At 40.7% G+C, this 27,531-nt stretch overlaps 1 protein-coding gene and 1 long non-coding RNA gene across 9 annotated transcripts in view; one reads left to right on the top strand and one right to left on the bottom strand.

The window, feature by feature from the left end:
* Positions 1 to 27,531, bottom strand: part of LOC117605043 (uncharacterized) — a 179,215-nt gene that overhangs the window by 81,663 nt on the left and 70,021 nt on the right. For all 3 annotated transcript variants that reach the window (XR_004581563.2, XR_004581562.2, XR_013062796.1), the window contains exon 4: positions 20,289 to 20,390. This is a non-coding gene — a long non-coding RNA (uncharacterized LOC117605043). The remainder of the gene's footprint in view (positions 1 to 20,288; positions 20,391 to 27,531) is intronic.
* Rdl (Resistant to dieldrin) overlaps positions 12,882 to 27,531 on the top strand; it is a 77,383-nt gene continuing 62,733 nt past the window's right edge. For all 6 annotated transcript variants that reach the window (XM_034325752.2, XM_034325762.2, XM_034325742.2 and 3 more), the window contains exon 1: positions 12,882 to 13,198. In XM_034325752.2, coding sequence (XP_034181643.1) covers positions 13,101 to 13,198 — 98 coding nt within the window. In that variant the 5' untranslated portion in view covers positions 12,882 to 13,100. The remainder of the gene's footprint in view (positions 13,199 to 27,531) is intronic.

The following is a 27,531-nucleotide window of genomic DNA, read 5'->3' as shown; positions in this document are numbered from 1 at the left end:
GACAAGGTTTTCACCTACACAGGTGTCCAGATGATATCTTCTTACTCCTATGCTATATCTGTCCGCTCGACCGTCGATTTTATCCGACCGCGTGTTCCCCGCGAACGATAAGACTTCCGGCCATTACAAGGATTTTGCTGTCCGTGAAAACACGAGCGTCGCCGAGCTTCTGCTTCCACCAGCCGGTAATAACGCTTTATCGCGAGAAATGATCATTCTAGTCGCGGGTGAGATAAATGAAATCGTGGGATTAGAAAATCGCCAAAAGGAAACGTTACGTCGAGATATCGCGGCCATTTTTTCCAGGTACAGGAAATTTATTACGCTCTCCGGTTGAAAATTTATTCAGAATTCGAAATAAAAATTTTTCACACCGTCGGAGGGATGCGACTCCTTAATTTAGAGGGTAGGTACGTCCTCTGAATTATTTCTACGATTTCAATAATGCGTTCTAATTAGTGATTCACGGATATGCCGGCACCTTCGTCGAGCTAGATTGGACAGTCTTATTTATGAGGAACACGGATTCCTGGAGAACCAGGGACGTCCCCGAACCGTGCCGCGCGATATTACGAACCCGGCTTCCAGGCCATGAAACAAAACGACAATCCTAGGTGGACAATCTAGCCATTGGCGACGGAAAATTCGGAACAGAACGACGGCCGCAGTTTTGAAACTTGGCTTCGTTGCGAACGCGATCGAAATTCGCTCGCAATGAGAATACGGGAAACTAGAATTTCGAAGTTTATCAAATCTGTGATTGTCGAATTATTTCTTTCGGCTGGAAGCTTCATTAAAAATGTATATAAATAAGAATAGACCGTAGTTGTTAAAATTTTAATCAATGGTATACGTATCACAAATGCGAATTTCAAAATACCAACTGAAAATAATCACTAATTTTTAACTCAGAGAAAATAGCACCCTTCTTTACCCCTTTTTAATTTTCTCACGCAAACAAGGATTATCTGGAGAACAAAATTTACTGTGACATCCTACTAGAAGCAACAGAAGCATATGTATAATTTACTCTCAAAGAGAAAGTATTAGCGAGACATGTGTTACAGGGTATGTAGGAAGGGTATAACCACCCAGGCATCTCCACACCATACTCGTAAGGTCATTACAAGAGGCAGTACTTCATCCACTTTATCCCTTTCTCTACACCCTCAGATAACACAAGTCAAAGTAAAATTCTGCTGAAAGTAACAAAAGTATGTAGGTAATTAATCCACCCCAGAAGAGAATGTGTCAACGAGACACGATGTTATAAGGAATATGCAGGAAGAGCGAAGCACTTACGGGAGGTAGTACCTCTTACTATTCTCTCTGACTCCCTTTCAATATCATCATACAAAACAAAAATTACCCATCCGAAATATTCGTAGCAAAATCCTGCTAAAAGGAACCAGAAGTACAATCAATTCATCCCCGAATAGTAGGCATCAATAAGAGGGTGAAAAATAGTAAAAGTAGCAAGATCAGAAATTTAATCTACGACTCTTGTTGAATCTAACGACCAATCGTTGAATAACGAGTCGTATCTTAAGGAACAGCTCAATTATTTCGTTGGAATAATAAATCCAAGCATTATTGTTCTACTTCTATCTTAGTTGGGGATGAAACTGGGGTCAGAAGCGGGATGTCGCGTGGACGTTGGAGGGTGGCCACGTGGAGGCGCGTTCTCGCGTTTGTCTCGAGGGTTAGCGTTATCGTTCGGGCCGGTGCGGTCTCTGGAGCAGGGTGAGCGAAGCGAAGCGGAGCCGCGGCGGGACGAGGCGGGTAGCAGCGTACAGGAGAGAACGCGGAGCCTCGTTCCGGCGCGCAACGTTGGCCAAGATCAATAGGCGGGCCACGAGCCATCATCCCAGGCGACAGAGAGCCCGCTGGTTTTGATCTCTCGCGCAAGCGCCCCCATCTTTTCCTTCGTACACCGGCTACCGTCGCTAATAACAGCCACGCTACCGGCTATAATGATAACGTCACCGTGGCAATCGGACCGGGACAGAAATTCTACGCAGAACCGCCGCCACGATCGGCCGGCGAATACGGGCTCTTTCGATCGAGATTACCAACCCCTTCGAACCTGCAAAATCCGTTCGATTGATTTGATTCGATAATTTCGTTTCATACGTGACGGATACAGCGTATGGAGAGATATGTACATCAAAAGTATGGAGCCATTTTATAGATAATGATACTTTAGTTTTTGGTGCTTACTTAATTAACCCTCGGATGGCGGACCATGGAGAGAGCCACAATTTCATTTTCTAAATTTTACACTGTTCCTAGGAAACTCATTGCTTTTAAAATTGTACATTTAACTTTAAATTAATACCATTGTATATGTTTTGTGAGTCTGGGTCGCGATGGTTAAATAGTTAAACATTATCATCTGTAACATTGACCTGATGTAAATTTCCAAGAATTAATAAAATACAATTATAATCGATATTAATCACTTTTTATTTATTAATCAATTCAGGCACAAGTATTTAAAAATTAGCAATGAATTTTTAACAAACGAAAATATATTTTAGTATCTAGTTTCCTCGAAACTTTAAAGCGATAGAATAAAAAAATGTAGTACAGAAATAGATGGGACATTTTATACTCCCGGTTAATGGATTATTCAATGCACGAACGTAGTATTTCACGTGAATTTAGAGAGTAGATAGGTGTTAGAGGGATGATTGAAACAGCGTCGTTATAATTGAAACAACCATCCGAGTCGGGCCATTAGAGGGGTTGAAAATAGCGTGTGCGTCTGACCACTGACCCATACTACTTCCGAGGGACTCCATTGTCGTTGCTCTAAGACCGGTGTTAGAGGCAAATGCTCTTAATATATGCCGATTTATTTCCGTTCTACGATAAACCTCTGACTATAGGGACGACACGTGATGAAAATTAAATTTACTGCGAGGACAGGCTACGTAAATACACGTATATTATTATAGCAAAGATAATCAAATGAAATACTTATCACTGATATCATCGCTTATCATTAAAATCAAAAAATTACGAAACATTATTTTAAATTTTGTTCAGATTTCACATTACCCCTTCGAACATTACTTTTTAACACACAAAATCCTTTCACGACTTTAATCGAAATACAACTTTGTCCATTTTGTAGATCTGGGTCAGGATCGACCTGGATACTCTTAACTAAAGCGAAATCTTTCCATAAATTGTTTAATGCAAAACAACGTGTTAATACGAAACAATTCTCGGCGGAAACATCGAGATACTTTGGTAACTGTATAAAAACCTGCACGACGATGCCTTCGGACTTTTGTAAGTTTGAATATAAAACAGTATCTTAGTACGTCTGATTTACGCGTTTCTGTAAAATTGTAAAATTACACTCCGTACGCGAATAAAAGCAGCGATAAACGAGCCAGCTCGGCAACAAGATACGCATCGAGGATAAAAAAAGTAACTCTCGTAAAAGTACGTAAGCAGAATTATCCTACCGTAACTTACGAACGTGTACGTGAAACAAAGGAGAAATACCCTGAACGTTTATCTTTCACGGGCAGAGTGCAATGTTATCGATCAAAGAATCGTTAATCAGAGGAAAATAAATAATTCAACGGGGCGGAAAACCGCGAAAAGGGTGAGAAAATGAAGGATGTTAAGCAGCGTTGAAAGACGAACTCGCGGAATTATGTTGCGTCTGCTGGGAATTCATGGAAATCTCTGCTCAACGACGTAGATTGCGACGAGATAGAGAAGAGAAACAGGGAAATGAAGAAGCGACAGGAAACAGCCTCCGCTTGTGCAGCCTCGCGACGAACGACGAAGCGGAAGTCGCGAAGCTCAGCTTAAGACGATGATTCAAGATAGAGAGAATATGTGTTTTCATACATTTGTCGATACTTTCTTTCGAAAATTTTTTAGACAATTCAATGGCACTCGAAACTTTCAAATCCAAGCTACCTGAAAGCTGCTAAAATTTTCAAATTCTTCAGAACTTTTAGAAATTCCGAAAATGACGGATTTTAAATTACTTGAAAAATGACTTACTAATCTGTGAATGAAGATCCTCTCGAGACACGGAAACGATTAAAAGTGATACGGTCTCGATTTGAACCGCGCGAAACTCCCAGCTGATACTAGTTCTCTCTAATTTGCTCGAGATGCACGCTCGTCCAAGACGCAGCCGCGTCAACGACGTCGGCCTCTCTTCTTTTTAATTAAACGTTAGTCCCTTAATTAGTGGCGGGAATTTTATATCTGATATCACGTCATCCGTCGTGGCTTGTAACCAGCGCGACGACTCTGCTAATTAGAAATCTTTGCTCGTTTATTAATTTTCTTTTTCTTTTTTTTATACATATTTCCCCCATTACGTTAATCGTTCGATGAATCGCTAGATCGAAACTCGCGGGCGATGAAAACGCGACGAGTTTAATTAAAAGGTTCGCCCCGTTGAATTCTAGCCTTTCTTTCGACAATTTTCTCTAATCAACTCAATTTTCCGCAATTAACGCGTACAACCGGCACATAGGTTCGCGTGAAAAGCGTCGCGTTACGCGGCGACACGCTCGAGGCCCGCGTCGAGCTTGAATTTTAAATGGAACGCGCACGGTGGACGCGATTATTAACGCGAACAGAGGCTCCCTTTTAATTAGCTGGTATCCCTGTGGACGCGTTAACAAGGAAATAACGTGCTGGATTGCCACCGTGTCGCACAGCATTCCTGTCGAACGTGTCGCTACGAGAATGTAAAATCGATCCTAAGTCGACGGAGCTTTTGCATTCGATACCGTTTCCATCTGCTTGGCCCCGATAAGCAACCGAGCGGACCTTTATTTCGAATAAAAGCCAATTTTCCAAACTCGAGGGACAAAGACGTTTATCCGGCTCCTTATTCTTCGACGGATAAACTGTTTTGATTGCGGCTCGCGCTGAAAGTTTTGAGAATCCGATTGTATTGTCTTCTTACGTATGAAATGGATGATTTTCAGACCAACCAAAGTCTGACGTAATTTCATGACATAAAAGTATTACGAAACAGCACTTGTGATGCATCAATTTAAAGCTTAAAATTTCATGAAAATTATTATATAAATGCTTCGTTAATATTTTTCATAAAAAATAGCTAATTCCTAATTTTTCAATTAGTAATGCTCATTAGTGAATTTCTCAAAATGATACAAAAATTTTCAATTTATCTTGATCATAAAGAATTTATAGATTTCAATTCTGATCAATTGAAAGTGTATTACCGTTTCAACCAGGATTCTCCAAATTTTCAGAGTAACCTAATTGTAGACGTGTAACAATGGATTTTCGAAAGGACGAGCAGTATTTCTACCCTGTCCCCGTGCGGGCTAGCAAAAGAGTAAACGAAGAATCTGAAGCAAGAATTTTCTCTCGAACCTTGAAGATGCACCGGAAACGAGACTACTGTACTACGAATTCGGTGAATCGAGGAATTCACCGAGAACTCGACGGGACACTCGAGGATTATTTTCATTCCCGGAAATTCGACTGCCGCTGCAAGCTCCTTTTTTTTTCTCTCCACTTTTTTTTCTCTCTCTTCTCTCTGTCTCTTTTCCATCCTACCCCTTCGGTTTCCCTCGTCGACGATCGCAATTATATTCGAAGCAGACCCGCCACGGGTAAATATGTACCCAGAAGTGAGCGCGACGAGAGACAAAAGCGTTTTCCCCTGCTGTAATCCGCGTTTATGAAAGAGAAACAAAGCGATGAAAGAAATTAAAGTAGATTTTCAGCGAACGGGAAACGGTCGGAACGCGACCGGGCTGAAGGGTCGTGGCTGGAGGGGTGGAGAACTTCTAACAGGCTGAAATTAGACCAGTCGCTTCTTAGAAAACATCGTAATAGCTATGCTGACCGAATAAGCAGGCTAAAATAACTCCGCCCTCTCGTGCGTTAAAGAGCAACCCTCTAGCGATCGAAGCTTTTTAGAGCTCCGCGGTGTGCGAGCATGCGAAATAAAACGCCGGCTCCGCTCGCAATAACTCGCTCTAGCCGATATGTACCGGCACCGAAGAGAAGGTCAACGATCGTTCGAGCCCGCGCCAAGATACTTTCAAACTCTGCGAAACAAGCCACGTTTCTATCTACCCTCAACGACCATCGTTTCCCTTCGCCCATCGGCGAATTCGCGAAAACAGCCTCCGAATGGTCACTCGACGCCGACGCGCTTCGATCGGGCCAAACGTTCCATTACGAACCTGTCAAACGCAATATTTGCAAGGCAAATCCTGTGATTTTTACCCGGCAAGCTGTCGGTGTTTGTTTAAAAAAAAAATTCGTAGAATCGTTGAATTTATCGTGTAAGGGGTGAGTTGAAAAGTTGTAAGCTGATTTCCTTGAAACCGTGTTTTCCGAGAGGGTGAACAGGAGGATGAATCAATATTTTTGGTTAAAATTTTTATCGAACCCGCGTAACACTTTTCTTAAGAAGGAACGGATTTATGAAGATCGCAAAAGTTTGAGAAAGTTTATTGAAGTTGATATTTCATGTATAACCCGGCGAATTTTTAATGAAACTTGACCTCCAAGTTATTAATTCCATTGTAGAATATTTAAAGCACCGATCACTGCTGACCCTCATAGTGTCAAGGGTTGAAATTGAATTACTCGTTGAAATTTAGCTCGCTGAAGTGGACGTAAAAATGATTACGTTTCAAATGTGTACCTACTAATACGTTATTCAAGAGGGCTGTTCAGTATCTTTTAATCCTCCCGAAGAAATGCATTTTCCGTGATGAGTTCTCTGCACACAAAGCGTACGAGATGTCTTTTGTAGCGGGAGAGAAATACTTGGATAAGTCAAAGGAGTTTGTACGCGGATGAGTTCAATGATACAAAGGCACAACAACCATTGATGATTTGTTTAATCGAGATTTCAAAGCACTGTGCGTTTCAAAAGGGGATGAAATAGTCTTTGATATTTTTAAAAAAACATCAAACGTTATAAACTTTGCAATATAAAATTAAATAATATCGTGTTTAGAGAAGGGGTAACCGGTGCTTTTATTAAATTCCAACAAGTTTTTAATTTCCTACCTTATTGCTATTGATTAGTAGTAATTAGGGGTGTGGGGGTATCTGAAATTACAGGCTCGGGGGGGCTCGAGGGGGATCAAGGGTGTTTAAAAAAATTGGAGTCTTCATTAATTTTCAAAAAATTTACAATTAGCTACATTATTATTATTAATTAGTAATAATTAGGGGTGAGCGGATACTCAAAATTTCCCAAAGAGGGGAAAAATTGGAGTTCGCTCAGAAGAAGTCAGGCAAACACCGTAATTCTACCGATGAAATAAATTTTCAAATCCCCCATAAATATCATTTCTTTTTTAATAATGCAAAGGGGCAGAGGGGACTGTGGAAACGAAGATAAAGAGAAAGGATTGGTCCTCGAAGAGACCTATCAGTTTCGAGGATCACGTCAGAGGATCGATTGCGAGGAAGATTCAGCAATGGGTTCACGATTTACCACGGAATGTCATCGTTAAACTCTCGAACGGAACTTTTGCGCAAGTATCGACTCTGTTACTGTGTTTCTTTCTCTCTCTTTCTTGCACACATCCCACTTCCATTGCAATTCTCTCTCTTTCTCTCTCCCGGTTCACTTCCTGCACATTCAACCGAGCGAATGCACCGGGTGAAACCTTGCGCTCGGTTAATTCGCGGACACCACCGATACCTGGGTCTTCCTGGGAAATCGGAACCGAAATCCTTGTTTGAACGTACACTGTGTCGTTTCGTAGCGTGCTCCCTTTGTAATCAATGGCAAACCCAGGGGAAAGGGCTTTCAACCTTTGATCATGTACCATCTGAAGACTCGATTGATCAGAGAATTGCTGTAAGTTGTTCGGTCACGCGCTTGTTTGAATTTGGTGATTGATTTTATTCGATAACAACTATCTTTGAAATTGCTATAATTATAGTTTTCTTTATTAACATTAAATGATACTTTGAAATGAGTGTGTAATTTAAAAGATAAATTTTTCATATTTTCACCTGAATATTACTGATAGAGAAAAAATAATGAGTGACAAGTAACGATAAAAGTCTGGAATACATTAATTTACTTCTATTTACGTTTCACACGTACCATCTGCACACGTTTTCACTGCATCAGAAATCCTAAAAGCAGTGGAAATACTGCAACGAATAAAGGCGTTTTTAGGCGTTTTTAGTCTTGAATCTCGGTTTTATTCAGAGATATGTAAAAAATATATAGAGATGTAGATGGTAGAGAAGAAAGAAGGAGCGAAATAAGATCATCAAAAACGAGGTTTTCACGAGCGGTCTAACGAGGTAGCAACTTTTTAACCCCCTATAAGTGAAATCTTTTATGTTTGCGAAAACAAGATTACCTGAGTCGACATTATTAAAACATAGAGAATAATATATATGAATTGTACGATGAAGAATTCATGATAAAAATTTATCACGTTAACTAAAAGTCACACAATTTTGCAAAGATTTAAATAAACAACGACACCTCTTTCATAAATAATTGTAAGCTGAGAGTTGTTGCAATATTGTCAAACTGTAATTTAGTCGAGAGAAAAGAGCAGAGATGTTGAATAAAAATCCAGCTTCCAAATTGTTCCGTCCATGAGACATTTTCTTAATGAACATAACGAGTTGACTTTTTATTAAACATTGAGCTTAACTTGTTAAAGTTAAGGGGTCGCGTACTTTTATGTACCTCTTGCCAAGACAACCTTACGTTTCATAGTGTTCCTTTCGGCTTACTTTAGCATTTTTCAAATTATATATATACCATCCGCTGCGTGGAAAACCGAGTCTACTCTAAAATTCAGACTCCGTTACAAGACACGCGTTCCACCAGGAATCCAAATATTGCGACGGGATCTTAAGGTAGCGTTATGCGTCGCATCCCGTTTCCAACACTGGCGAACACCGCGGTAAAAAGAAGCTAATAAAACTTCACTCTTCGTCGTATACTCCTCTTCTCATTCTTACACGTTTATTTTATCCTTTTCCCCTGCGAGCAACGGGAAGGGAATGCGAACACCGTGTTTACCCAAAACCGAAAGCTTTAGACAAAAATCAGTTTGTTTATACTGCACTCCTTGTTTAACATATCCCATCTGCTGTATTCTGTTGTATTATTTTGACTTTTTAGCATATGTATTGTGGAATATTTAAAGTTATCTTTAGGGAAAATTAAAATATTCTACGTGGTTTGAGGAAATTTAGAAATAATTTTATTTATTTTTTAATTGTACTATGAAAAAAGAGAAGAAAATAGCAAATATTAATCAAATTACATTAAATAAATAAAAGCTTTCAGTTAAAAATTGATCTTCAATACCTTTAATAATTTCTGTATTGTATGTCGTCCAAAACGTTGATATTACTACTGGGGCGATCAATGTGTTAATAGTACTATGTACTTCGAAAATTACGGAATACCAGACGTGGATGAAAATATTTTTTAAAAATAGAATCATATTTCAATTACAAAATTGATTCTAAATACCTTTAATAATTTTTATATTCGTATGTCGCATTAAGCGTTGATATTACTACTGTGACGATCAACGTATTAATAGTTCTACTTAGAAAATTACAAAACACCAGTGATATATGAAAATATTTCTTGAAAATAGAATTAAATAGAGTTATATTTCAAGAAAATCTAAAAAATTGATCGAGAAATAATAAAATCAACAATTTAGAAGGAAACTGGTTGACGCAACGATCAAACTGAATCGATCGTCTTCACTTTCAATTACCCCCGATCAAAGGACACTTTCGATTAATGAAATTTCTCGTTCAACGATCGCAACAAGGTTACAGGTATCGACAAAGAAATCCCGCAAAAAGATACGATTCCCGGTATCAAAGCAAATACGAGGATAGGGGTAAAAAAAAAAAGCAACGTAAAGAGATTTCGTGAAACTGAATCGTACGTCCTCAAAGGTGGATGCTTCGATGTGCAATTGAATCGAAAAGGTTTCGAGCGGATACCGAGCTAGTTTGGCCAGGCGTATGCAGGCGTTTGCAACGCGCATCCAATGTTTATACCGCGAGCGGATCTCTCGATTCAGAATCACGCGGTCGTGAATAACGCTCGTCCGCTCGGACGGGGACGATTTTAATTATCCTGCCCCGCTGGATGCACGCAATAAGAAGCTACGATATTCTTTGCGTAGGCGCGTTATACGCGTCCTTTTCCCTTTTGTCGTAGTTCACTTTGTCTTTGTGACGCAAACATTGCTCGCCGAGACGAACCGAATGAACTTTACAGCTCGAGAACAAAGTTAACAGGCAAAGTTCAAGCTGCAGGTGGTTGAGAAATGAAGAGATTCTTCTACTATACTTTGAGAGAAATGTAAATAATACGGAGAAATACGAATGTCAATTTAAGTCTTGATTCGTTGCAGAAGTTTATATTGCGATGGCACTATGGTCACTTGTGAATGACGTCTTGAATTTAATTGAGTTACCATGACACAAAGAGATCCTGGATATATTATTGATGTTTTGTTAATATAAAGAAAAGGCAAATTGAATTTAATTAAAAATTGAAAATATGAAAAATTCATTTAATGTTTTAATAAAATTTGAGCATTTTCAAATTTTGTTTAATAGAGTAATTAATAAACAAAAAACGAAGGTAAGCTTTAAATAGTTTTAATATTATATTAATAGTGTAAGGTACCGATTAAAAGTTTATATTTGAAAATTAACTGATCACATTTTTAGTAATTACAGGTTTGGTATGTCTGACTATACGTGGCCTTTTCTACTGTAGCATTCAATGTGTTAATAGAGTAGTTCACTGCCGCAGTAGAAAAGGTCGAGTTTAGTCAGACATACTTTAACGTAAGACGCTCTCTATTGAACACACTAATTTGAAATCTTTTTATCATACTAATTGGCTACATTTGCATTAAAATTCACAATATATATATTGAATTATGACGACATTATATTCACAAATGCATCCTTTAGAATAAAACGAAAATACCAGAAATGTAAATAATAAAACGGTTTATTCTTAAATAAATAGCTTCGCATAATAAAATATTCATCAATTGAAATTTGATTGTTACTTTACGTGCGATGGTAAACGTTTGCCATTTCCCTGTTCCGTAATTTCTCTTCAGAAACAGAAAGGAAATTCAGTTACACAGAGATAAAATAAATTTCTGAGAAGATCAGCTAGAATTCTAAAGGGACCCTCTCAGCGAAGTAAGATCGTCGGTGCAGGTAAGACGTTCCAGTGGTTTCAGTGTAAATAGATTCGAAAGGTTCAGTCGACCAGTGAAAAAGAAGCTAGCGAACCGCGGATAACTGAACGAACGATTGATCCAATCTTGATCAGAAAAAGAGGATTACAACGCGGATCTTAAAAGCAAACAGTTCACAATAGCGTTCAAACAAAATCAAACCCCCTTAAAGAACAAAACACACGAACAATTTATAAAAATCAATTAAAAAATAAACAACATCAAACACCAGACGACGAATATAACGAGGCAAATTCAATCTCCGAATAAAATAAAATAAAAAAAAAAAAAAAAAAAAGAAAAAAACAAAGATATCCAACTTGTTGTTCATTAAGAAACCTTGAAACACCGAATCAAAGAGACAAGAACGGAATTCCAAGGGGAAGGGAAACGCAATCGCGGAAAAGGAGTTTACAGCGAAATAGGCAGTCGGGAAAAGTAGTGGAGGTCGGTTGGAAGCATCCTTGGCGGTTTCGAAGCAGCCAGGTAAGGGAAGGCCTAATCAGGGGGTGAAAGAGGTATACAGGCAGGCAGGGAGGCAGGCAAGCGGGCAGGTGGGTTAGAGATAGGCAGGGAAGCAAGCAGGAAGAGAGGAAACGAGAGCGCTTGCGCGCTGCTACGGCCGGGCTAGACGCGAGAGCCGCCACTCCCGAGCGCGTAGCGGTGTAGCGCGGGTGCTGACCGAGTGTCCCCGTGAGAAGAGCGAGAGAGAGTGCGAGAGCGAGCGAGAGTGCCGAGAGCGGAGAAGAGAGAAGAATGTCCATCGTCGAGGGAAGAAGGATCCTGTGGAAGCGGAGCCTGCGGCAGGACATCTTAGCCGATCAGGCGGTTCCGACCTTGTAGAAAGAGTACAACGAACAAGAAGGATCCACGACCAACAAGAATCTCGCCAACAGTTCTCCCTCCTCCGCCAAGCCCCTTGTTCGTTCCCTGGACCCAGAAACCTCCTGATCCTTTATTCCACCCCAGGTGAGATCGAAAAAGGCTGCGTGAAAGCTCTGGATAAAGAGGGGACGAGATAGAAGAAGCTCTGACTCTATCGCGACATCGGCATCGATGCTCGGAAATAGGATACTCGCGTTACTTGGTGGAACAGTTAGATCCGTGCTCGTGAACTTGAGGGCTGATCTAGACGCGACGACGCTCGTGTAGATCGTTATCGACTGCACCGTACCCGCTGGTGGTGCCCGACGAAGAACCGCGGTGAGGAAACGATAGAAATTTACGTGGCCCAGATTCTTCTCTAGCAAGAATCATTAATCTCTCGTTGTGATCTCGTTCGCGAGTGGTGACAAGAAGCTGTAGAAAAGGACCGGACCCGAGTGTCGCAGCACGTCGAGGTAGATCGTGTGAGGTGATACCGATTTCGCAGAGGGATCGAGAAAAGAGGGAAACAGTGTTACGAGGAAACGTCGAACGCGAGTGTCAGTGAAGGGGCAGGATCGGGGTGAATTCGAGATCGTAGCCGAGGCTAGAGCAGCAGCCTGTACGAAGAGTAAAAGGAAGAAGAAAAAGGAAAAGGGAAAGAAGTAAGAGAAAAGTGGAGAGCGAAAAGCAGACGACGAGAGCAAGACGGAGGTAGGAGGGCGGGGCGGGTGGGAGGGAGGGTAGGAAGGGAAGAGGAGGACGAGGTGGAAGAAGGGGTGAGGGTGAGACGCGGACGGCACGCAGAGAGGCGCCGGGTCAACGCGCCAGGTAACAACGCCTCAGGACACCCGCTGGCGTCCTCGCCGACGTCCTTCTCGTTGTCCTCGTCGTCATCGTCGTCATCGTGAAACGGCGAACGCGCCGTTGTGATTCACCTCCAACCTGGACAGCCCGATCCTTACCACGGATAATATGAAGTCCTTCCACGCCGCCTCCTGGAGCTTCGCCCTCCTCGCGGCCACGGTCGCCTTGCTGCCCGCCACTCATCGTGCTCCGTTCGCGCAAGCCGCGTAAGTACATATCATTCGTATCTATCGCTTCCTCCCTTCATCCCTTCTCTTTCTTTTCTTTTTTATTTTTTTTTTTTCTTTTCTTCTTTACTTCTTCTCTACCATTCGAGTTTACGTTCGATTTCGATTCCCTTGAACTTGGACCCGATTCGCGTTAGTAGAACGAGCACCTGTCTGACTTCGAATTAACGAATTCATTCTACTCGAATGTAATTCCGCTCGGATGATTAACGAGTACCTGGTTGAAAAATTCACGGTTCGCGCGTAATTGAAAAGTCCCTGTCTCGTCTGCTCCCCGATACTGGAGACGTATAATTTGCGGCTTGGAAATGTAGCCGCAGACGTCTGAATCGATAGCCGCTGAAACTGTCCGCGGACTTACGGCGTGTGACCGAACGTCTCTTTGAACTTCCTGGACAAACTTATCGTACACAACGAGAGAGATATCGAGAAGATACACGATCGCGCGTTAACCCCTTAACACTTATGGGGGCACGTTGAAACGTCTAATATACCCGATATAAGTTATCACTTATCACGACTACCCATATGAGTGAGTAACATTTAAATGTCTCTAGGAATCCATCATTCGCGTTATTAGAAATGATTTAAATTTAACTAATTAGAAATACTCCTATCAGAGAGTATCTATATTTGAAACAAAGGATAAGTGTACCAAAATACCTAGGCGTTATATTGAAAATCAAAGCGATAAGGGTTTCCAGGGAATTGTCCAAGTGTAAAGGTGAACAGTGTGAAAATCAAATTCTCCTCGGTGACCTCGAACGGACACGCGGGTCGATGTTAATCGACGAGAGCCTAATGCGCCCGGAATACCCCGCCTCGCGAATCGATACACTTGCAGCTGATTCTACGAACGAGCCGGGGCACAAGGATTTAATTAATGATCCATAATCCTGTATCTCGATTACACGTTTCGCCCGTGGCTGTGGCGTGCACGCGGATGCCTTGGCACACGAAATTGCTCGATAACCGAGTATAATGGCCGCGACACAGGGGAAAAACGTGAAATTTGCTTCTGGTTACCAGGCGTTACGTTTCTCTTTAACCGGCTGTTGGACCGTCTGGTTCGAACGGTAACCACTTCTAACTCACCCTATCCTTTCCACGTACATAAACGTGGGGGACATCTATCTTTGACACGACACACGACGCCGACAATACGATGCTGCGAGCTTCCACAGCACGGGCTTACGGTGTCTGGATGCACGTTCGTGATTGCATGTAAATGAGCGGAAACGTGCAGGAGGCTAGGTTCCATGGCCAGACGTACGGCACACCGGTAGGCGCACGCTCTTTCAATGATCACAATGACGCCAGCCCTCGTGACTTCAAGACAACGCCGAGTAGTCGTCTCGCGCTTTAATCGACGCGGCGCGGCGCGTCCGTTGCGTCGAAAAATTCATTTGTCAAACGATCTAATCGTACCGTCGATCCTCCACGCTGCTTCTCTAATTGCTCTGACTTTAATCTACATCTTTGCCATTCTTCGCTAAGATTTTAGAAACACCCTTCAAAGGTTAATCCACCCTCTAAATCTTCCGCAATATTATTAATAATTATGTTCAACTTCCTGACACACCCATTTTGAAATTTTAAAGGGTCAAAGGGTTTTCAACCCTCGGAGTGCACATGCACTCGACGACTTTACCAACTCAATTTTCTTTAAAACGAAAGCTGAAACGAAAGAAATGTCGTACTATCCGACCCGTGACACCGTGTATAATTGAATAATAATTTTCTAGGAAAATATTATTCTCGAAATGATGATGACATTTGCCGCGGTGCGAATCGAAATAACTCGCGGGACAAAGTAAGCTCGTTAAATGAAAAACGCGTAAGAGCGATAGGATCTCCAAAACGTGGGAGCGGCCTCTCTGTGTAATAACCGAAATGGAATCTACATTCGGTTAATAAATATAAAGCTGTATGGGGAGGTAGACAGGCTTAACAGGTACACCAGCCACTGTGCCGAGAGTGACAGCGGCATCGTGAGAACAATGGCGAAGCTGAAATTAGTTGTACCGGCTCATCCATTCTTGCATTAACGTGCGATCCGCTCGCTCCGTGTACCTACACATATACGCGTAATCCAGCAACGTTTCTGCAACCCGACCGACTGATATCGAGCGCTATTTTCTGACAATGTTTAACGCGTTTACTTATCGCCGAGAGTTCGTTGCGTTCTAACGCGTCGAATACCGATAGGGATCGTTGGTGACCAGAAATTTAAAACAGAATTATAATTATAAGCGTAATTCGCTATATACGCTCATTTTCGCTGCAGTATTAATTAATTACAAGGAAGAATGATTTTCTTCGAGTTACGTTAGCTTCTATCAAAAGGACGACTCGGATTTTATAAAGTCGTTAAACTTTACGAATCCTTTGGCGAAATTTCATATGGTATAGATTATGATCCTGAAATCCCTCGTATAACTTCAGCAGGATTAACTTCTGAGACGGTATTGCAGCGGCGGAAGGGTGATTAATCGCTTCACCGTCGAGCACCGAGAGGGTTAAATCGATTTCAAGATTAAACAACGTCGAGCGTTCGGAGGCTAGGAGACGGTAATTAAGCGTTATATTGAACTTTGATGTATATTTCGATGATTAAAGTAACGCGATAGCGATTAGAAACTACTTCTTCGATACCGTGACAGAAGAGAACTTTCTTTCAACTATGACAAATATCATTCAGAATATTGAATTTATGAAAAATATACTTTTTTAAAACCTAAAAAAAAATACTCGATAAAAGTATATCAATTACATTTGCATACTCGGCTTACGTTCCATATATATCCAAGCAACGAACCACCCTCACCGTAAACAATACAATTTCCTCCGATAATTCCAATTCCACCCTCGGCATGCGGAGGCAACAACCGGCGGAAAAAAGAATCGCATCAACAGCAGGCTGGCCCATCCCCAAAGATATCGTCGGGGGAGTAAGGAAAACAGGGAACGGGGCGCAACAATTTCGTCCGGGGCTGTGATCTAATCCAGGAAGGATGGAAAACGGTAGTTAGGTACAGTCGAAGGGATTATCAATATTTACGCTCTTCCAACAAGCACAGCTCCGGTCGTTCCACCTGTTTTCTCCTCAAGGGCTGTGCCTGTCTCTCTCCCTCTTTCACTCTAGCCTCCTCCAAGCCCCTACGAGTACCAACCGCGGACGTTCTGTAGTGTGGTGGTATCGGTGATCGCAGTAGAGCTCTCGAGCAAGAGGGTGCTCCCGACGTGGCAGAGCTCCAAATCCTCCTACGCTGCCACCCTCTCGCACCGCTGTCGTTACCACCACCCTCGTCGTACACTCCCCCCCACCCGCCAACCATACCATCCTCGACCATCGACACACATCAGACTTCTTTTTCTTATCGAGAGAAACTGTCCTTTCTCGGACTTGTACGTCTTCCACACTAGCCACCCCTCTCTCTTTCTTTCTTTCTTTCTCTCTTTATTCACCCCTTTCTCGGTCACCCGGACCAAGCTCGACCCGCAATCGTACACTCCTCTCTCGCCACTATTCTTCCTTCATTGACGTTTCCTTCCTCGAATGCTCGCTCATTGAGTATGCCGTTCGTACATCCACCACCGTGGACAACCGATTTCGTGATTGAAACAGCCGCGGCGTGCGCCACGAATACCAATGTTTCTTCCACATTTTACTTTATTATCTTTATCCTGAAGATTTATGCAATTCTAGCATTTATCAACTTTTGACGATTGAGGAAAAATGATGGTTCTTTTTAAACTATTATTTGAATTTAATAAAATTTCAAGGCGATGAGTTGTTGATTCAATTTGTATACGAAAAATTGTACAAATTCCCAGAAAATTGAATAGTTTCTTTTCAAGAATAAAGAAAAGAGTTCAATACCCAAGGATGGTTCTTGTTAAGCTATTATTTGAATTTAATAAAATTTCAAGGCGATGAGTTATTGATTCAATTTGTATACGAAAAATTGTACAAATTCCCAGAAAATTGAATAGTTTCTTTTCAAAAATAAAGAAAAGAGTTCAATACCCAAGGATGACAATTTATAATACAATCCTATTTAACGACACAATACTTGTTCTAAAATTTGGATATTGAAAACTGAAGAAGAGAAGTATCTCCGAGGGAAAAGTGCGCGATCTTTGAACGCTGGATAATGATCGCGTGGTCGTGAGTGGCAAGCGGAAGGGCGCGTGGCACAGGACTAACAGGAATTGAAAACGCGACGGATACTCGTGCGGTCTCGAATAGCCGTGTTTTTGCCGTGAAAGCGGAGAGAATCGTCGTCTAGCACGGAAACGAGAGAAAACGTGCCAAGTCATTCGGCTCGCTCTGACCCACTTTCCTCGGAAGCGTAAAACGCGCGCACTTCGCGACGACGATCCAACGAAACTGATTTCGTCTCTCTTTTCCTCTTCTCCCGGTTCTTCTGTACGGTTACACCGCTACCTTGGCGCTTTTTCTTCCTCTTCTCCTCCTCTTTCCATCCTCTTTTCTTTTTTCGGCAGACACAATGTGAATGACGCTTGAAGAGCGTGATTCGCGAAAAAGAAATCCCAATTTCGCGGCTACCAGCTACAACTTCGCGATACTTTGCCGAGGATACTACTTGAGAAATTGCCTCCTAGTTTCTCGATTCAATACGACAGACTGTTTTCCTTCGTTCGTTTTCATTTTTCGAGTTCCTTTTCATAATCTAACGCGACGAGCTCTGAGGATGTCTTCTTGTATTACATACGTTCAACCGTCTATTCAATGCTTTTCTACTTAACGCGATGATAATTAAACTTTTTATTTAGTGAAAGATTTTTAAAATTAAAGAAAGAAATAATGTTCGATAAAAGTGACTTGAATTAACATTCTCAATAATTCTTGTTCTTTTTTTTTAACACGATAATTAGTACGAATTTTATTTAATAAAAAATAGTTTTAAAAAATTAGAAACTGAGATTATAATAAGGATTGAAAATCACGAATTGAAATGTTAGATTGAAAAATGAACACTTGGTATTCTTAATAACTCGTATCATTGTTTATCACAGCAGACGCTGTTTCACCTGTGTCCGTCATAGTGTTAATTATTGTATAACGTCACATTAATTACTTGATTATTAACACGTTGACGGGCGCAGTGAAAACGACCGTGTGTAACACGGAACGATATAATTGAAATTATTCAGGATACGATCGTTTTACGTTTAAATTAAGCTCTCCACTTGCTACCTTCCCTAACTAACATAATACTGAAAATTCTCTTTCATTTGTTTCCCTTAGTTATTCGATTATATTAAATTCCTTATGGTAATGAAAGTATCCTTTGACAATAATACCTTTCTTATGATTTATTATACAAAGTTTATGAAAGGACAGCAATTTATGAAACAATCAAAGTTGCCCTTTAAGCTTCTGAATCGAAACATTCGTCGGACGTTTAGCATTTTAAACAATTCATTAGAAGGTGATCGATAGCGACTCTCCTGGTACAGTTCTCCATAAACTTTGTCTGTATTTTCGTCAACAAATATAGATGTTATTTTAAAACAGCCAATTCTTATTCGGAGGATCACTGTTTGTTTTTCTCTACTTGAAAGCTTTTCTTTCTGTGATGATTTTGAAAGAAACAACCACAACCTTTCTACCTCGCTCAGATGCTATTTTTCTTGTATTATTTTCAATTTAGCTTGAAATATCATGTTTAGGAGATCAAAAAGATTTCCTCCTTGAACGTTGTTTTTTAGACACCCGTTAAAACTTTTTCAATGCAAAATTTCTGATTGAATTGTGTTTATAATGAAAAATTCAATAGAGAAAACCATAAATTGGAGATAAAAGTTCGTTATCTCAAAATTACACGAATGCATTATGAATGAACGGACAGAATTGGATGCAGTAATAAAAGCAACTTCCATAATCCATCAATGATTACCAAGTTACCAAACGGCCCGGAAGAGCTTGATGCTTTGAGTTCATATTCACGCTCTTTGAACTTCTGTTTGCCCACATCGAGCTTCACTGCAGAACTCTCTGGCGTAATTAGAAGCACAAATAATTATCCACGGCTACGAGTACGAACAATTACGCGCGGTAACTTCGGTCTCGCAAGCAACCAGCTTACTGGTCGACGATTTAAAAAGAAAAAGATTCAAAACTTACAAAGCGTCTTTGCTTCGCTACGAACGAACAAAAAGTATACAGTTACCCTTTCAAAATCTACCGGATATAATTCTTGCCACGTGGAAATTATTCCACACGATTTTCCATCGATGTTATTTATGTACGCTTGCGATCAAATCAGGATTCCCCGGGGAAAATGGTAAAGTCTCGGGCTCCCACCCTTCCCCTTAGGCGTTGCCGAAGTGAATAACGATGCAGGGGAGGAGGCCCCGTACGTATAGATCTGTGGGATTTACGCGGGAAAATTTAAATCAATATTTTAGTTATTCGTACTTTCCAATAGCACATTAAATTTTATAATATATAACAAGTAAAAATTATATTATTTCTTTTCTAAATTACTTTTAATATTAATACCGTCAAAATTAAGATTTTGTGAATTCCTGCTTCTCCTATATCGTCATTTGCCCTAGGAAAATTCAGTGGAAGAATAAAAACGATTTCGTAAGTAATAAAACAAGCGTAATTTCGAGCGTATACAGTCGCGATGACCGTAAATCAGTGAACTGTTGTTAATTATCGATGACACTAATGGACAGGATTCGATTGCGACATCGCGATACCATGGATCGACCGAGTTCCACGCGTGAATTTGATAATTCACGCGGGACAACACGTTCGGGTGGTGCGTTTTAAAACATTGAAAACCGGCTCTCTCTCTCTCGACTGCTGTTTAAATCGCGCCGAGTTAATTGACGGGGACGATTAACGAGTAATCGGCTATTCGGGGACAGTTGAAAACGCGAATGAAGAGCGCATGTAAACGCGGAATGGAAAAACCGGAAAACGAGAGCGTGGCGTTCGCGTGACGCGTATTGAATGCGAAAGGTCGACGTTCTCGACGACCCAATTTAAGAAAAAGCGAGGGGGAAAATAAAAAAAAATGAAACTTACGCGTGAAGAACAGCTTTCCGTCGCGCAGCAATTAGTATGGAATGGAAACTGTTATGGTGTGTAGCCTCCAGTTTGTTTTGAAGGGTGAAAACAAAGAGCTCCCTGGAACAAAGTAGAATGTTTCTGTGAACGAATGAAAAACGGTTTGTAAGAAAACGAGCCTTGGCATTTACACTCTTTATGAATTAGTTGCAAATATTTACAACCTCTTTAACAGTGTGTATTACAATTTAGAATTGTAATTTTTTGAAAATCTGTGATTCAAATTCATTTATTAATAATAAAAGCTACAAAATTAGAAAGATTCTAATTAAATAATTAAAATGCCAATCACTATATAGTTCATCTCATTTAAAAAAAAATATATAAAGAGAAACAATTCTCCTCGCATTAATTTGCTGTGAAAATATTGTAGCACAACAATGGATCGAGAAATCATTCTAAGCGACAGAAAGGAAAAAAAAATATGTAAAATGGAATCATCAAAAGAGGAAAGAAACGACACGGTCGACAAACGACGAGATGCATATTTAATGGCAAACGATTATTAATGCGCGCTTACCAGATGATTGATGAAACTGTGCACAATTCTACTCTAATGACTTCCGGCTACAACGCGAGGATACTTGCTGTTCGACTGTTCGCCGGAACGACGATACTTTTCGGCGAAAGAAACGGACGACGAAAGGAGAGAAACAATGAGAGAACGCTTGCAAATATCACCGCGACCTTCATAATGTGCAAGAACCGTTTGAAGAATTAATTAGAAGCGACCAAACGACACGAGTGCAGAACGGTGAAAAGGCTCGGATGCTGAATGCACCGTTTTACAATGCACGTTATTAACCCTCCGACTTCATTTATTTAGAGGCCCCCGTTAATTATGGCTTTTGAAACAACGGCGAAAAAAAAACATTCGGACAATGCGTGCCTACTGGTGACACGCTTTCGCCGTTGCAATTTGCTGATTCACCGGCGATTCCGTTTTTAATTATCATTGCCTTTTCAAACGATAACCCAAGCTTAAGTCCTACTTGGACGTTTTATTTAAAAAACTCGTCTACGAAATTCTTCCGAGGATTACAGGATAAAAATGCAAGGTATTTGAAATTAAGATCGTATTGATCAAGACTTTCAATTGTTTCATACAGAACCGTTCAGAAAATTTAATATCATTTTTATGAACATAAAAAATTGTTATTTACAGAAGAGGCTTTTCAAATACTGGCAATAATATTTTTTTTGATAGAAAGTTATCGATACGATATAAAAAAAATGATAAAATAACAATTTTGATTTTATTCAAAAGTGCCTGGAGGGTTGTCTCCCTCCTGTTTTCTATTTTATCGCTTCTGATAACACAGAATAGTATTCGATAACATAGGATGAATATTTTCATCGAATCTATGCGAAAATATCGAATGAAAACATATTTTTCACATTGCAAACCGAATGATTTTATTTGATTTTATTGCAAACTATTCTGGTTCTATCTGTGTCATTAAACACGCGTGGGAGAGAAGATGGGGAATCAGGATCAGGATCGATGAACGAACCTCCCTAGATACGTGGAAATCAAATATTCTTCAGTGACTGCAATATCCGGCGTTGCGGTTCAATCGAATCGGGACTAGGTCTGACTACGCGTCGAGCTATACCACTGCCGCCGCAAATTACATATTCCACGGGACAAGGATCTCCGTGAAATCATTGCTACAGATCGATGCTGAATCATTCCGTCCGTGGCTACCGGTCGATTCCAGCTAAACGTCTTGCCAGCTTTACTTAATTATTCAATCGTTTCCACCCTTAATGAGGTTTCGCCTTCGTTTCCGACAAGATTATCGCGCTTTCCTTCCAACACGATCGCCTTATCCGTACCTTATTATACTTTAATCGCTTTCGGTTGATACTTCTGTTATTCGTGGCTATTTATTAATTATAAATATCTAATATTTTATAATAAAATAGATTCTAATGTCTTACTGATATTTATAATCCTTGGAAATAGAAATTATTTAATATTAGAATAATTTGGATTGGATGTACGATAAATAAAAGATGGAAAATAAATGAGAAAATAATTTTAAAATTCTGAACTGGTACTATCTTTAATTACAAAATAATTGTTTTGGATAATTAAGTCTATACGCGTACCGTAACGAAATTCAATCTAACATACGCTAACTGTAAAACTCTGACGATAAAGTAACAGCAAACACAACGGATTCTCCCAATGGGATAACAACAAGAACTCCCACGCTCTAATCTCTTCAAGCACTCCCTCTTCGCTTCTAAAACTTCCGCCTCTCTCGTTATTCTCTCTAAAACCTCCGCCCATCGTGCACCGATCTCCCTTAAGAACCCTCCCACATTGTACACACTCGTTATCACCACTCAGCTATTTTCAACGCACGCACTGTTTCCAGTTTTTTTTTTTTTTTTTTTCTCCATACGTTGCTGAATCAAAACGCGATCAATCCCGGCGGGATAAATCTTCGAAAATAAGAAACAAAATAACCGAGCAAACAGCGAGGGTCGCATTAACGATCGAGTTAAGTGGCAACAATCGAGGAGAAAAGGTCGAGCGGTCACGCGATTCGGAAATTTTCCCCTTCGTTTCTGGATTTTCATTGGTGGTCCTCGAGCTTCCTCGTAAATTCATGGGTCGCGGTGAGCCTCGCGATTAATATGCGGTCGTTACACCTCTTGGCAGGCGAACTCGCGACCGTGTCGTGTTTTCGAAGTACCTTTGAATTATTTGTTGGCAATTGCGGGCTAGTTATAATACGGGATAACGAAAAATTCACCGAATAATCAGTCACCCTCGGATCATTCGTTTACGTCCAGTATGGTAATGAACGTTTGCTAATTAATTTGGAAACACGCTGAATTTGATTTTATCCTTGATAATAATTTACACGTAGACATTTATATTTTCTTATTTATTTACTTTTTTGTATTTTCACGACAGCAATAATAACTATGTAAAATCTTGAATGTCAAGAAGAAGTAACCTGTGACGAATCGATTAATCAAGAGAGGCCACTCCATCACGATCACCCTTGAAAGAACGAGCACACTTACACGGGAGAACCTAAAGGGAAACCCTTAATTCCATGTTCAAAGAACTTTGAGAAGCCACGAAAAACATCTCATTGAAATGACTTTCCATAGAACTTACAGTAATTATAAAATAATCAATAAAAATGTATGCTTTCCCAATTACAGTAAAGATAGTTATTCAAGTTTTATACAGTAAACTAAACAATATCATAGATCAATGTAAACCTAGAACAGAGAAACTCCTCGGAATGATCAGAATATCAACTTTCAATCTTGAAATCGTAACCCAGGGATCTCTCTTCAAAGGAACGATATACGAAGGACAAAAATCGCGTCGAAACGACGACGTGGGTCAGATAAGTACGTTCGCGGGTAGACAGAACGAGTGCACGCGGTGCATTCGTCCCTGGCGAATAGTGGGAAGAGCACGGGGTCGTGGAAGAGGAAAGAAGTGGAAGGAAGCGACGGAGAGAGAGAAAGAGTCGGCATGAAGCGAAACGTTGCACTGGCTGCTGGTAACGGAGAGTGTTTGTGTACTGGTACGTGTGTGTATGTATAGTTGAAGAGAAAGAGGTGGTCGACGAGGGGGGTCGCAGGAGGTCGAAGGGGGTTGTCGGAGGTTGTGGGTGGTCGGCGGCGAAACGGGGGTTCCTCGCGTGCAGCCTTGACATGGGCCAGGAAATCAATGGGACCTCCAACACCAACGCAAACTCGGTCAGTCGAGCCGCGCACGACCCATGCCTATAATTCGCAGTCGCACGCGGGAATGTTCGGCATCGTCGACGGGCAACGATCGATCCCCGCGGATCCAATCGAGAAACGCCTCTTTCCGTACGGGACCATTTCTTTACGCTTTTATTTGGCCGATTAGAAACGTAGGTAAAACGAATGGAAGGAATGGGGGGGGGGGGGAGGAAAGGAACACGTCCAAGAACGGGCGAAATGCCGACGCTGCGCTGCCTCTAATGTCGCCACGACCCGAACATACGAGATCGTGACCTCGATGAAACGTTCATTATTCGGTACACGGTGGTCGATTATTGGGAACGTTGGATGCGCGTCGTTTCTTCGTTCGTTCGAACCCGTCGATGAGAGAGAAAGAAGAAGGACGAACGGTTCTTCGCCGTTCGCCATTCGATTCGAGGGGTCGACGCCGATGACGGGTAGCATCGTAAAGATTAAAAGGATGGATGAGGAAAAAAATTGGGGTATCGTGTGCGGAGAAAATAAGAATCCTTTTTTCGACGCCCTCGCTGGTGCAGTAGATACAACCGTGACTAGTCAGACACGACGAGAATCACTTTTCTAACGTCATTAATTTTTCTATTATAACGTTTCGAGTTGTTTATACAATTTTTGGCTGTATTCAAATTTGACGATGACACGAAAAAAGTGGAGGGTTTAAAGAGAATTTGTTTTTCAATGATATATGGCATGGTTATTAATACAGTAGAATAAACCACGCCTGGTCAGACATACGAACGATCACTTTTCTAATGCTTCCATTTACTAAATCGAATTACCGATGCAATTTCTTGTCATTAATGAACATTTATTAATCACACGATAGAAATGAAATTTACAATACCAATCATCGGTGCCCTACATAGCAATCAATCAGTTCAATAAAATGAAAAAGGGTATTGAACGCGAAAATCGAAAGAATGATGGAAATTCATTAACGAACGGTTGAAAAACGATCGTGTATTGACTTTATAAAGAGAATTCGTTCGCTCGACGAAGCATTTAAGTAGCGAGACAGACAGAATTCGAAGAATAATGCTTCGGGTATTGTTCGTAATTCGATTCACCGATCGAGAATTCAATTTCGCACGGTGAAAAGGGACGAGGTGGGTGAGGATAGGAGAAGGGAGAAAAAAAGCTGTTAATGCAGTTCGATGGTTTATCGGTGGAGGAAAGGTAAGCGGTAATAGATCGAGCACACCTCGCGGTCGAGATCTCGATACAATGTCCATTGCAACGTCTGTCCCGATGACGGCACCGATACCGATAGCTAGGAAATGAAACGACGTTTCGAAGGAAACGTCAAACAGTTGAATAAGGACACATTGATCACGAATAGAAACGGCGAGAACTTTCTTCCGACTTTCTAAATCTATTTCTGACCTTTCGACTTCTGTCAACTTCCCCCGCGAACAGTTACGAATTCTTTGATACCAATTGATTTTCCTTGTTCGATTAATACAAAAAAGAATTTCGTTTCTATTAAATTGATGCAAAAATAATTGCTCCATATTAATTCTAATGGAATAAAGTACATCTTTTTTAAAATAAATGTTAGAGAAAAGAAAAAGATTTCCCAGAAGAAAATCGAGATCCATGTCCAGTGTAATCCGCAATCGAACTGCGTGTTCGAGTGATGAAACCTTGACGAGTACGCGGCCAGGGCTGCCAATCAATGGCGAGGACATCACCCTCGCCGACCAACGTCTACGTCCATGATCGTCCGTTGGTCGCCACTATTAAAACTCCTACCCCTTTTGAACGATTGCAATATTGGAAAGAAACAACTGTCGTAACTCCTGTTAATTCCCATCGATCGGGTGCACACTACATTTTTCACCTCGTTACAAAGGTTTCGATGGTAAAGGGTTAAAAAGAATTTGAATCTCTTCGATTTTTGATCCGATATCATCGCCTTTAACAGCAAGCAATTTTCAAAAAGGAAGAAAAGAGAAACTGTCCCCGGTAACGTCTCCTTTCATCAACCGCCATCAACTCTGGTCCATTCTCTCTGCGTTGATCACCCGAGAGGAATAATTATTTCCGCGCGTCGCGCTGAAGAATCACGAACAAAAAGGGATTAATCACGGCGAAAGACATTAGAGTTCCAAAAACGGCCGTTCAGCGGCAAACGAATAGGGAAAGTATGCTTTTTTTCAATCCGGCATGGCAATAGGATCAGAAGCAGCGGCTCTCGTCCGCGCGCACACGCGTACCTCTGTCAAAGTATTCGGTTGTCGAATGCACGCCGTACACACGGACGGTGTAATGTGTACGGCCGAGTACGAGTGTAATAAAAGAGCTTTCTGGGTCGCATTAAGGTAATGCTTCCATGGCGCGGCTACGCGGACCGAGACCCGGCTGAAAGTTAGGCGAAATGGCGGAACAACGAACAACCGACGGATTTTCGGCTTCATGAAAAGGGCGAACCGGTTCGTCTGTATCTTCTTAACCCTTTGGATACGTCGTAATTTTCTTGAAAATCATCTTTTATACACAGGATAATATTCGTAAGTTTGTAAAAAATAAATTATTTATCGTTGATGAAGTATTTTAATTTCTTTTTTAATTTAATATTAACCCTCCTTTGCTCAAAGAAAAAGTACTCCATCGTTTTAATTAAAATAATTTTCAGGTCGCACTGACAATTTGAGATAGTAAATAGAAAGATTGTACATATTACGAAATTAACTTGCAATATCATAAATAATCCATATTATAATGTGCCGTACTAGATATGGCTATTTCTACTGTGACGGTCAACGTGTTAATAATACACGAGTATCGTATGTCTGACTAAGCATGACTGTTTCCACTGTGGCATTCAATGTGTTGATAATAGTATAAGCATACATTTTAACTTCAGAATGAACAGTCCGTTTTCGATGCTATCGTAGGTGTTTATAAAATGAAGAGCAAAGTTTCAAAAGCATAATTAACCAATTATAAAAATGAAAGAATATTATTATAAAATTAGATCTGAAGATCCATTGTTTCTAGATTAAAATCATTCAATGTTCGTAGTGAAATTAAGTGCTAAATAGGTTTCAAGATTCTTAATTCTTTTCATTTTATAAAATTACTCCGTAAACAAATAACATCTATTTCTTTCGAAAATTAGATTTAACATAAAATCATCAGTCAGTATACCTCACGGAAGAAAAATTCTGAAACTAACCCATTAATTAATGGAAAGCCAATAACGCAGGCGATAAATTACGATCTTATCGATCGCCAGTTCCGTTTTCTTTTTGCACGGTGTGTTTCTTCATTGTTCCCCGGCGAACTGCATTAAACCCTGAAACGCCGATCACTGCAAAGCTCTATAAATATAATAATGAACCGAACGTTGCAACTGGAAGCGTCATTGACTAGCCATGCCCGACTAACTTTATGAAATCGATCGCGTCTATGTCAGGGTCGCTCATAGCCG

This window comes from Osmia lignaria, chromosome 9 (genome assembly GCF_051020975.1).
Source record: "Osmia lignaria lignaria isolate PbOS001 chromosome 9, iyOsmLign1, whole genome shotgun sequence".
NCBI lineage: Eukaryota > Metazoa > Arthropoda > Insecta > Hymenoptera > Megachilidae > Osmia > Osmia lignaria.
This window is presented reverse-complemented; position numbering and strand designations above follow the sequence as displayed.